Below are 13,301 nucleotides of genomic sequence, written 5' to 3' on the forward strand. Positions count from 1 at the left end.
TTTATGGCTTGGCAACTGAACGGGTTATCAGGGCGGCCAGAGTGGGGCCGAAGTTGCAATTTGCCCCGGATCCCAAGTTTGCAGAAGCCCTGCGCCCCTTGTTTACAGGGACGGCCAAAATACTGCACTGCGAAATAAAACTGTAGATGTAATAGAAGTATATATATAATATATATATATATATATATAATATATATATATATATATATATTATATATATATATATATTATATATTATATAATATATAATTATATATATATATATATAACCCTCCTTAAAAAGACGTTAACTGTTAGTTATAGATCTACAGTTTGAATATTGCAAAAAAAATGCTTTACTGAAAATTCTGAAGAAAACGAAGGGAATCATTTTACGCGAGTTTTTAAAAAATCCCCTCCTAAATCAAGTATTGCAACAGACCATGTTTTCCGCTGTACGCAAATATCAACTGCTCCACCTGGCATGTGATTGGCTAATTTGTCGAATACTCAACAACTGGTAAAGTTCAAATTTCAAAATTGCAATTTTACCAAAAACTTTGAAAAGAACTTGTTTTTAACCATATTTTTACTCCTATTGTCAAGATTCAAGACAAAGAGAAATCAAAGGAAATGTCTCGACATTCATTTGGCAGTCCACTAAGGCCAAAATGTAAGTTTTACATTTGTTGATCAGTGTTTATTTCAAAAATGCTCCGCCTCTGACAGAGTCTCAGACTCATATATGTATGATGCTATAGAATGTCCAATATGATCCAACAATTCGATGTAAATCATGTGAATATACTGTTTTTTAAGTACAAAGAATTGGATTAAAAACAGGCTGGGAGTTCAAGAATATGGTTTCTGCGTATTTAGCTTTCTTGCTTATTCTCTCAAGTCGATTTCGATTTTAATTAATTAGCCTAACAAACACTGCTGTTTATAGTCAGGATTCTGCCAAATAACTTCAATCGGCTCTCATTTATAAGAGAAAATGCATGCACTATGTGTATATAAAGATTGTCCTCTTCCAACCTTACCTGTATAAACCTCAAAGGCTCAAAAACTATAATTGCATAAAAATGTGCACTATATGTACTGTAGTTTACCCTGAAATTGATGAATTTCCAGTTTAGTAGATCATTAATTAAATACAGACTCTACAGTATATATATTTAGTCGTTAAATACTAGAGGTAATGGTGGGTAAAATGTTTTTATTGATTGTATATATCAATCATATGATAACTCCAATGGCATGGGGGGTGCATGACTCTACAGTATATATATTTAGTCGTTAAATACTAGAGGTAATGGTGGGTAAAATGTTTTTATTGATTCAGATTGTATATATCAATCATATGATAACTCCAATGGTATGAGGGGTTGTGGTGAGTGTGTAAAAATCATATGCTTCAGTTAGCCTTTCTCACAATGACGAATATGCTGCCATTTTTAGTGTACTTTTTAGCAAAACTGTGAGCATATGACTTCGTTACGGCGGCTGTCTTTAATTTAGGCTGGAGTTATTCTTCAAAATGGTCTGTTGATTCTAAAAAAATTGCTTAAATAATGTTGTTATAATTTTGTAAACATATTTGAGAAAATTAAAAGTAGTACCCACAAACATCATTGTGAGAAAGCCTAATTGTGTAATCTTTTTAAACTGATTAAATCTTGGATAACACTATATAAAACAAGGTGTATAATCATTTATTTGATATGTCAAATATTATATGTTTAATAATTGTCAGTGGTTATTTACCTTTAAAAATTATCAGTGACTACTGGTATATTTAGGTATATAGATATTTTATCAAGATTTACTTGATATTTTCTCAACTTGGTGATTGGAAAAATTTATATATGTAATTACATATACATCTGTTATTTTCCTGTTTGCAACAGTCAATCATGCATTAATTCACATCACCCTGTGAGCTGATGATATAAGTACTAGAGTTTGTCAGGTAGCATTTTTATATAATGATATGTTTCAGGTATAGCCAGCTGATCAACCTGAAATGTTTTTTTTTCTATTAATTTTTAAATTGCATGCATTATTTAAATTATTTACAGTCCAAAATAGCTACACTATACCTACATTGAAGGCTCAGATCTACAAACTTTTTTACGCAATTAATATTTCTGTTTCGTTTCCCCCCCCCCCCTCACCCCCCTGTATAATCAATGTTGAATCTATGCTAAATGCTTGAATGAGTTATGACACATCACTCAACATCGATTTGTGGAGGAAAGGTGGAGAATTTTGAAATAAATCCCACGACTGCTGACTGTAGTGTCAATTAACACAGAGTGTTGTCAATGTTTTGACCAGGATTGTAGCTCTTATCGGCTTTTTTAACTTCTAATCGCATACATTTCCAAGAGAATTTATAATATGGCACATTACTGCATACAGTAATGTTTTTCAGGATTTTCTACATATTTTGTAAAAATCCAGGACCATTGTGGTTTCTATTTTTATGTTTATTATATTCAGAAGTATTGTGTTCATCAAACAAGAAATGTTTGATTTGTAAATAGAAAATGCAGAAAGAGCACCTAAATGATGTATTATCTCATCCTAATTAAAACTAATTATAATTACAACCTATAAGCCAGCACAGCCTGGAAAAAAGCAATTAATATACCTATATATAAAAAATGTAAGATTTTACAAAAAGGCATATACACTCTTATATATGCATGCCAATAGGATGTTCATGCAAAAAAATGGCATCTGTACGTATATGTTTGCTTATAGCCCTGCCACATATGATCACATACCCCTATATACTTCTGCATAGTGTTAACTAGCTCCATGATAAGTTGCTATAGTCTCATTTCAAATTCATTTTATAAAATTTATTACCAAGAACAAATTTTATAGCTATATATATGCAAGCAAAATTCTGGTGAAAGCTAGATGACAACTTAAATTGAATGGATTCTAGGATCTAGATCTGCATGTACATAATAGAAATTACAGTGGGAGCTAGAGAACCAGAAGGCCAGGTCAAATAGAGTATTGAGCAGGGGCGTAACTAGAACGATAATTGGGGGGGTGAATATTCATATATTCAGTTCTGCCCGAAGAATTTCTATTGTAAGCAACTGCAATTACAAAAGAAATCCGTAGGGCAGAACTGAATATATGAATATTCACACCCCCAATTATCGTTCTAGTTACGCCACTGGTATTGAGTGTGGGCATTTTACACACGGGATTGTTAACTTTCCCGTGAACGGTACTGTAGTTGTGACATATATGATATAATTCTCTAATATAATTTTACCAACTAGATTGTGAAGTGGTCAGAGAAATAGTTTTTATATAATAACCTGTATATTTACAAAAGTTTATTATCTCTGAGCATTGACTCATAATTAACCTTTTTACCCAACCTCTGCATGGCCTCACATCTTAGAAGTTATTTCGCCTGCATTAAATTGCAGCAAATGTTGCCTGGCTAGCATTCGCTACTTCGTTTCATCCATATAATGCTGTTGATCATCCTGACTTTGAATAATAATTTTATTAATAAACCTTCTCTTTATTTTAATATACATTTTTTATTATTTTATAATATGTTTCAATTGTAATGATTTATAAAAATTATATACTTACATACCTCTTTTTCTCTTTGTTTTAAACAGTCCAGACAGCAAAACGTTTTCTATCCCTACAAGTTTCACAGGCCGGCCAAGTTTTAACAGATGAGCTTAGTAATATCCTCAAATCATCAAAGACGAGTTGCAAAAAGAGGCGAAGAATTGTTGATGAGATATTTTCTACTGAACAAAGTTATCAAGAACACCTAAATCTTATCACAACAGTAAGTGTCAATTAAAGAGTGTCTGCAGTTAGATCATGCATGCAATTATTTTTTTAACCTTATAACTATGCCCAGTTTATTGGTTGATATCCATTTATTAAATCCACATGCCAAACGTGTCACCCAAGGGTACGAGTTCTTATGCACGCTATTATTACAGCTAGGATACCTATCAGAAGGACATTACTCCATTGTTTTTGCGTAAGTGTGATTCGTCATTGAGCAGTACCGTAAATAGAGGCAATCGCCCCCCTTTCATTTTTTTAAAATGGCGCACTAATTAAACATTGGCAGGGGGGGTTGCCTCTATTTACGGTACCTGCTGGCAGCTGATCGAGTGACGATCGAAATCATGACGAATCACACTTACCCAAAAAACAGTGGACTTGTCCTTCTGATGGCTATTCTGTGCTATTATATGTACCTATTTATCCCATGTGATAACGTCACAATCTAATGGACGACTTGCGCTTTAGACTAATTTCTTACCTCGGCGATAAAAAAGACATTTTCTGAAAAAGCTTATTGAAATAAGTAAAAGTGCCAAGTTTGACTGCAAATTGTTGTAAAATACGGAAAATATAGCCATGCGAAGTTGTCGATTTTTGTATACTTTTGTATTACCACCGGAAGTTTGTAACTAAATTAGTTACACATTTCCGCACGTAATACAGAAGTATACAAAATTTGCCAACTTCGCATGGCTATATTTTCCGTATTTAACAAAATTTCGCAGCCAAACTTGACAGTTTTACTAATTTAAGTAAGATCTTTTTAGCTGGGGTGATTTATTTTCCTCTAGTTAATCCTCTACTTAAAAGTTAGTCTAAAGCGCAAATCGTCCATTGGCTAAAGAGCTTTGCAGCGAGCGGGCTGGTATTTCTCATCTGGCCCGTTGTGAAAAATGTTAGCAAAGCACACGACAAATATTTTTGTATTTTTATAGTTGTTTCTTTCACCAATGAGAGAAATGTCCATCCTTCCAGATCAGATTCATAATGAGATATTCTCTAATATTGAGGCTATACAGAATGTTAATCGAGAACTTTTAGTTCATATGGAGACCATGGGTATTGGAGATGCATTCTTGGCCTTAGCCCCATTTCTGCGACTTTACAGTACATATGCCAACAACTTCGAGAAGGCTCTCAACACAATCAAGGTTTGGTTTGGGTTTTAGATCTGCGTCTCTAGAACTGGTAATAGTTCGCTACGTGCATCACTGCATGCATGTTGGTCTAGATCAATTTCTCAAACCATACGTATATATATGTGTAAAAGAATGTTCTCTGATTCATCTCTTTTTGATCGATTCTATTAATTAGCGGTAAGAACAACAAATAAATTATTCTGAGGTTACCAATTTTAAATTGGGGCTGACTCAAGTTCAAACAAGGAATAGTTAAGAAAAATTTGATCGGTCCTGCGGCATGATCAAGAATTAATCGACGCCTTTGTGATGCAACGTACTGATCTATGTGTTCTATAATAATTGTATTGTATATTTTGTACAGTTAATGTAGTTTATATGTTGGGATTCTTTATAAGGGTTTTGAACGTCTGGCAATTCAGCAAGGCAACAACACAATGAGACTTTTTGTGGCATATATAATTTGGGCAGGAAGCGCTCAAAAAAAAGATCTAGAGGCTCTAATTAACCTAAATCTAGAGAAACAGAGACCTCTAAGTGCAGATAGCCAGCTCTGGCTCAGTTATTCAGTGAGTTGATACCTGATGTTCTAGGGACCACCATTAGTTATACTGAGACAGTAAGAGCACTCAAAACCCGACCGAGCATGTAAAAACTATAGGTTTTTCTAGAGGAACAGGTGGACCTCTAGATAACAGGCGGACCCCTGTTCAGGTCTGTCAGCTCGACTCAAATATTGTCTGACTGTGCCATTGTTTAATCACTGCAATTCATTACAAGTTACAAGAAGAATATCGATAGACTATCTAGAGATAACATATGAATGAACATAACGTATCAGCATATTTACATGCGGATGCCACATGCAGCGGCCGGTCCTTCGCTGTGGGGAGGTGGATGAGGTTTATTTTTGTAGTTTTTGGTTATTATAATTATTTTGAAACGCAGATACGTATTGCTGCCTTTCGATAAAAGATCTTTAAATATTTGACCGGCGTTGTGGACGCATTGGCTGAGGTCTTGCAAATGACCAATGCATGCATGGGGAGCGGGCAAAATCCTTGCATAAAAAGGAGGCCATCCACGTGAGGGGAGATTCGATTGGCTGTAACACAAGTTTGCATACGTTGTTCACATGCTAAGATGCCAGAGTTCGGTCAGATTTTGGACTTTATAACTATTAACATGGCTGGTAAAGACTGCCTTGTTCTATTGGGGCCTTGACCTTGCCCGGACTAAAATTAGTGCATGCGATATATAACTATGACAGCTAGACCAGAGATGGTCCATATGTAGGATGAAATAGGACCTTCTAAAACATATTACTCCATCAACCGCATATTTATAACTTGCGTATGATTTTTTTTATTTAAGGCCCGTTTACATGAACTTGCGATTTTTGCTGCGATTTTCTTTTTTTGATCGATGTGAACGAGTAATAAGATACAAATGCTCTGATGTGTACCGCTGAGATGTGTACGGGCTCCTATTTAACTCCGTTACTAATTCACTCGTTCACATCTATTAAAAGAAAAAGATAGCAATAATACTGCACCAAAAAGTACAATTAGTATAAACGGGCCTTTAGAATGACACAAATTATGAAGATCAAACAATACCTTAATTAAGATATCAGAGTAAATACATGTATACACATCATTACAGTATTGCTCGCGAGCAAGTCTTGTTTTGTCAGGGCCATTTGATGCTAATTAATTATATTATCTGTTGAAGGAATGGGAGAAGAAATGTCCAAAGTTTGCAGCATTTAAGGAAAAGCAAGAAAATCTCGAAGAAGCTAAAGGCCTCAAGTTGAATGCACTGTTGATAACGCCTATTCAGAGAATACCGAGGTACGGTATATGCAAGTTTATTTCAGTGCAATTTTGAAACTTTTCCCCTCACTCAAAGATGCCTTCAGAACCGTTGTTATAGTTCCTAATTTTAACAAACTACTTATACATACTACGTATCCATTTTATCATCCTCATGTGGTTTTGAATTATGAGTCTTTGAATTATAAATCTTTTATTTTGGTATTTAGATACAAAATGTTACTGGAAAATTTGCTATGGAAAACGTCAGATGATCATACAGATTTCAATAAGTTGAAAGGTATCTATACATCCTGCAGTCACGCACCATACAGTTTTGTTCAAATTACTCAGGCTTCAGTTAAACGATACCGGATTAGTAGTGTTCCGGATTATACTTTCCATATTAGACAGGCGTTGCAGTTACACGAGGATGCAGCAATCTGGCACGCTCCACGGAGTAAAAATCACTCCGCTCTGGAGATGACATGAAAAATGATCCGGAACATTCCTGTTTCCGTGCAATCGCTCCAATCTGGTATAAAATATGTTTGGCGGGATTAAGGTTACCGATTCCAAAAGATGTTCTATTTCACTGTCTGTCCACGAGAATATTTATTTTTTAACTTTTTGTTTAATTGCCCTTCGTTGTCCGCCATTTTGTTTGTGTTTTCAATCAATCCGGTATCGTATTAAATAAAACAAATCCGATATCAAAATTATGAATTGTATGTTGAATCACCGTAGATAATCCGATATGAAAACTAATCTTGTATCGTGTAAGCCTCAGTAATTTGGGAAATATAAAGTTGTGTTAATTTAACTATTATACACATAGATCTCTAAGCACCGTGCGCTGACGCTCCATTAAATCAATCGCTCCATTTAGCCAAATCCCTCAGTCAATGCCTTTAGAGATAACGTTCCAGTTCTTCTAAATTAACTTTCGATTTTATCTTCTGCAGAGGCTGTCGACCAAATAAGCAAGGTTGCCCTTCATATCAACGAGAATATTCGTCATCATGAGAACTTTCAGAAAATATTGAGTATTCAAAACAGCTTCAGTCGTGAAGGCGCGCCAAAGATACTAGCGCCAGGTAACTGATAGTAATCACGTGACTACGTAGGTACAATCACAACCAATTGTTAAGTATTGCACGTCCAGTAACGTCAAGTAAATAATCCTAATACTGCATGTATAGGTCGAAATTTTAAGACGGGGATGGAATTGTGTGATTCATTGTAGTCAAACTAGTCTACACAGGTTTTGTCCGGTTCCCAAAATAAAACCCTCAAAATTGAAGCTATAAGATGGATTGTGAACGTATAGTTTTAGTTTAACAGAAACGCCTATTTTACAAAAGAATGCATGTAAAGCTGTTTACGATTATTATCGTTTTACTTTTTCTTTTTTAGGTCGTGTATTTCTAAAGGAAGGCACGCTTTTGAAGGTTTGTCATATTTGTGCTGATTTTCGCGGATTATGACTTTATATTTGATCAGTTTTGTGTTTTACTGCAGTGTGCTGGAAAATGTTTTTTGGTTTAATTATGATTTCGCCTTCAGGGGCCAGTTGTATGAAAGGCTAGTTTAGCAGAATTGCATGGCCAATCAGACTGAGTCATATATATAGAGATTACTTCATGGTTGGCGAGTGCGTACGATTTTTATGCACGAGTCGTGAAGGATCGCAATACGAACGAGTGAGCGCAGCGAACGAGTGAGTTTGCGATCCTTCGCAACGAGTGCATAATAAAAACCGTACAAACGAGCAAACCATGAAGTAATTTGTTTATTAAATGTGTATAGAGATCAATTTGACAACGACACGCTTTTAATATACAAAAACACAGCGAGCAACAATATCGAACTTTATCCATCAAAACATATTTATTACCGTTCAGTTTCTTTGTAATTTTGTTCAATAGCAGTTAGATATTCTTTCCGAAAGATTTGAAAATGTGCTGAATGTAAAAATATCTTGAATATGAGAATTATGTTTTGAATTTCACTCCTATAATTCGACGCCATCTTGAAAGAAAATGTAAACAAATTGCCGCCAAAATGACATACGACAATTTTTCACGTGTGAAGAATATCGTACGTCCAATCAAAAGACGTATATGGCATTTTTTCACACGTGAAAAACATCGTACGTCCAATCAAATTGCATGAAATTTATTTACACTGTGAAATACGATTTTTATTTCATCATTCTGCTGTGCATAAATCTCTATACACATATAATAAATGTATGTCCGAGCTAACTAGAATTTAACTATATGTAAAGTGTAGTTAAATAGCACCGGCCCCAGTATAATATGTATCAAAACTATAGTACTAGTCATGCCTCATAGTTTGTGGTCGAGTTGACAACACGTAGTTATTTAAATGTATTTTTATTCAATATTTTTAGGTCGGTAAGAGCGGTTGGAGATCGGCCAAGGAGAGGACATTCTTTCTTTTCTCTGATATCCTGATTTATTCAAAGAAAAATAACGAGAAAGAAAGCAACAGGTTGGTAGTCGTGGCGGATTACAGCTCTAGCTACGCTGCCGGATCTACAGTGAACTTAACCTCGTACCCAGTGCATTCTCGTAGGGAGAGGAGGAAGCCCTGGAAAAGGCTGCCCACGTGACTCCAAATTTTTTGGAGTATTCGGGTACGAGGTTGAGTCAGTTGACCTAATACTTCAAAATATCTGTCTTATAGTTACCATTTAAGAAGTAGAAAACATTTTCTGTGTTTCTATACATGCAGTTATAGAAACACGCGTGGAAGTTTGAGAGAACAAGAAATAATAATTACTTCGCTTGTCAATTTCGGTGGGAAAAGTCCTGTGTTTCTATACAGTTATAGAAACACGCTTCTCGCCCAATCAGCACGCGCGTACCATAAATGTTATATTATGTTAAACTGCATTAGATTTTAACTAAACTCACTTAAAATATATTTCTGTTATTTGAACAGGCCGTTTCTGTGTTTGCAAGTATTTCCTTTGCAGCATTGCAAAGTTCACGAAGTGATGGGTGATGGTAATGCTAATGAAGGCGGAGCATTGTTTTCTGTAAGTCCGTTTCTGAAAATATATATTAGACTTTACATTTTTATATGATAAGATTTCAACAGGTAACTGTCACTAACTGTACAGACCAAGTATTATAACGTAGGTACTATCACGATTTTGTATAAATCAAAATTAAACGTATTTAAAATACGTTTTATATTCATTTGATTTTTTTTCTCCGGCGCAGTTTTTAAAACCGTCGAAACATGGCGAGCAAATTACATCCATTTGTAAATATCAATTCTCCCTCATATACGGAAAATAGACGCAGCTTATCTAAAAAACACCACTGTCCATAAAATAAAGAAATGTTTTGGGGTCTTATTCTAACCGTGTAACTCGTTTCATTAAAAAGCTTATTCTGTTTTTGTTTTTCTTAAGATCGAGTGTCAAGACAAATCATTGTTACTCTTCTCAAAGTCGCAAGGCGAAGCAAAGTCGTGGCTGAATGAAATAAGAAAAACCATCGAGTAAGCGCATTTAATTTTTAATTATTTAATGATTATAGCCGTAACGTATCCATATATCCCACAATCACTTAATATTAAAATCTTTGTATTCATGCATGCGTCAATAGGGCATGAGCTATCCAAGTAGAAGCTGAAGCAGCTTTGTTTGAAACGTTTGCATGTATTGTCACATTGACAATAAGCCATACCTCACCTCATTACGGGATCAATCCTTTTTATTGATGAATGAATTTAGCATAAACGTGGTGGGTAGTAGGCTGCATAAACGTGGTGGGTAGTAGCATAAACGTGGTGGGTAGTAGCATAAACGTGGTGGGTAGTAGAATAAACGTGGTGGGTAGTAGAATAAACGTAGTGTCGAGCGTGTGATAGCACTTAGTCTATTCAGATGTGTGCTTGAATATTAATGAGGGATGTGGGAAGAGCAAGATCTGCTGTTAAGACGAGGTTGCAGTTGCTCGAAAACATATAAAAATGAGATAAGGTTCTATACTGACAGAGCCTCAGATGACACTCAAAGTCACACTTTCCAAGCACACCAAAATATTTTTCAAAATAAATTAGCCAAATTTCGTAGATTGTCCCCCCAAATTTAAATTGCATGCAACCTTTCTAGGCTGGGGAGTGCGGGGCAGAGTCGTAGCCAGGATTTGAGAAACGAGGAGCCAGCAAAAACCCAGGTGCATGGGGTCAGGCCGCTACTGTGACCTGAGACAAAGTTTATGCAAAACATTCTGTAACGAATTCTGTGCCATTGATGTTGGACAATCTCCATCGGCAGGATCACATACACACTTTCTGTATTATTAACGGCATGACAATGATTAACATTTTCTCAAGTGGGGCCCAAATTTTACCGGGGGGGGGGGGGCTTGCTCTGCCTACGCGTCCACTCTCGCAACTGTTGTTATTAATGTATTTTTTTCTAGCTCTACTCAAAACTCAGGTCAACCTGCACAAGAACCAAGACGAGCTGCTTGTAATGACTCAAGAAGAGGAATAAGAAGAGCGCCTGCAAGAAAGAATCACGAACGAAAACAGGACAGCGGTAACAGCATTAGAAGTCCCATGAAAAATGTAAATACAATAATAGCTTCTATAACATTTTAATATACTATAATAGTTAGAAATACTATAGTTAAGAGTACTGTGCCTATGGCCAATGCTGCATTCTGGGTATATGGTGAGAAATCCAATATTTTTTAATACGTGCATGGACAGCTTTAACTTACCTGTCCTTGGTTTCATGAATCTTTTTCTTTTTGTGTCATCTGAACAAGCAGGAATTTCGTTTACCCATTAGTTTATCAACACATTATTTAACATGTGAACAAATTTATGCCTCGTGATTGGCTAGCTTTGCCAATTCGCTTAAGCCAGCCAATCGCAGTGGAACTCACAAACATTAGCACTCTATCCAAGTAATCTAACCTTTACATACCCCTTATTTAATAGCCCAATCTAACAGGAGTTTATGCGTCATTCACGATACAATTTAACGTGTGCAATGTCATAATTCCAGCCATCATATCCACTTGGTTGCCTTAGTCCAAACAAGAATAAAGAACTTCTGATCGAAACTGGAGAACCAAGCCAGTTGCAAAGAACCATCGATACTCCACCAAAAGACAAACATGGAGAGTATTCAAGGTTGGCGACTCGATCATCGTCTGAGACGTCATCTGTGCAATCATTACACGACTCTCTTGAAGGAGAAGAAAAGGAGAACAAAACCCGGGGTCGGTCCTCCGAGGTTACAAGCACCCAGGATCATAATCACGGTGCAGAGAACCTCGACGATGTGAAAGCTAAGGTTTCAGGCATGAAAAGAAAACTTGACGAGTCAGACGCGGTATGTTGCAAAGCAGATACTGAGGCTCAGAGTCAGCATTTTAACTCGCATCCCACTCGATTTTATGAACAGTTATTCCCTATTATACCGGGTTTTTAAGAGGGCGCACTTGCCTTGGGAATACTCACACCAACCTCCAATGGCAATGCGCCTCATCCAGTGAAAGACAAATAAAAGGGTTGCATACAAAATAATTGTACAAAGGTCTCTGCAACCAACTTATATTCATCATTTCTACTTCCCCATTTCTATAGATTTCAATGTCAAGTAATGTCGAGAAACGAAAGAAGGCTCGCATTGGTGGATGGTTATTTGCTTGCGGCAGTAATTTTGAGAAAATGTCTTAACTTTACTGACTTCGTTTTGTATCATACAAGAAATATGCCAATGAATCGTTCATAAATATCTATTTATGTTCTGTTCCTCGGAATCAAAGATGTAGATCTATTTTATCATTAAACGTCATGTAGTATTTTGAACTGTCAATAAAAGAGTTGCCAATTTTATAAGAGAATTATTCTGGGTTAATTTTCATAATTGTGAATTTACTATCATTTACTATTATAAGATTATCTTAATCCTTATTCCTAAACAAAAGTCTAACGGCACCGTGGAAAATTGGTTTGCATTCTATAAACTTAGCCGCATTTCTATACTTAGGCTTCAAATATGGTGGCAAAAAAGATTTATAGATGGCTTTAGATGCAACAAAATACGTCTCTCACTAAAAATTTGTAATAACCTGGGGCCGGTTGTACGAAAGGTGGATAACTTATCCAACGGATAAGTCCTATCCAACGGATAAATATGCTATCCAGTGGATAGTTATCCATTGGATAAAATCGTGTTGCACGAAGCGTGGATAGTGGAGTGGATAGCTATCCAATGGATAAGTTAAAAATTACCCGGAGAAAACAGGATTATCCTGAAATTTCGTACCACAACGTCAGCTGTTGCTAAGCATTTATAACATTGAATCATTCTGAATTGTCGATTAGTTACTGATTAAGTGATTTGCACTTCACATACTAGCGATTTTATTCAACACATTGCAATTTTATTCCTTGACCTTGCGAGGCTTTGCCCTTCGGTTCCATAATAAATTTAGGAACACTATTTTAAAGTTTT

General features: G+C 35.8%; 1 protein-coding gene across 1 annotated transcript; it reads left to right on the top strand.

Moving 5' to 3' along the window:
* Positions 1–510: 510 nt before the first annotated feature.
* LOC114519809 (FYVE, RhoGEF and PH domain-containing protein 4-like) lies at positions 511–12,666 on the top strand. Its single transcript, XM_028539986.1, has 13 exons — positions 511–652; positions 3,642–3,820; positions 4,767–4,982; positions 6,705–6,823; positions 7,015–7,085; positions 7,750–7,881; positions 8,201–8,235; positions 9,201–9,301; positions 9,755–9,851; positions 10,233–10,321; positions 11,251–11,398; positions 11,844–12,173; positions 12,428–12,666. Exons 1-13 carry the CDS (start codon positions 613–615, stop codon positions 12,518–12,520), a joined length of 1,650 nt encoding a protein of 549 aa, XP_028395787.1. The 5' UTR covers positions 511–612; the 3' UTR covers positions 12,521–12,666.
* Positions 12,667–13,301: the final 635 nt, after the last annotated feature.

Source organism: Dendronephthya gigantea, unplaced genomic scaffold (genome assembly GCF_004324835.1).
Source record: "Dendronephthya gigantea isolate DGI-Jeju-01 unplaced genomic scaffold, DenGig_1.0 000014F, whole genome shotgun sequence".
Lineage (NCBI taxonomy): Eukaryota > Metazoa > Cnidaria > Anthozoa > Malacalcyonacea > Nephtheidae > Dendronephthya > Dendronephthya gigantea.

Bases quoted from the DNA above. Each gene is read 5' to 3' on its own strand.
- LOC114519809 (XM_028539986.1), top strand. From the start codon at position 613: ATGTCTCGACATTCATTTGGCAGTCCACTAAGGCCAAAAT. The intron at 653-3,641 runs GTAAGTTTTACA...TGTTTTAAACAG, and splicing joins CAGTCCACTAAGGCCAAAAT to TCCAGACAGCAAAACGTTTT. The intron at 4,983-6,704 runs GTTTGGTTTGGG...TATCTGTTGAAG, and splicing joins AGGCTCTCAACACAATCAAG to GAATGGGAGAAGAAATGTCC.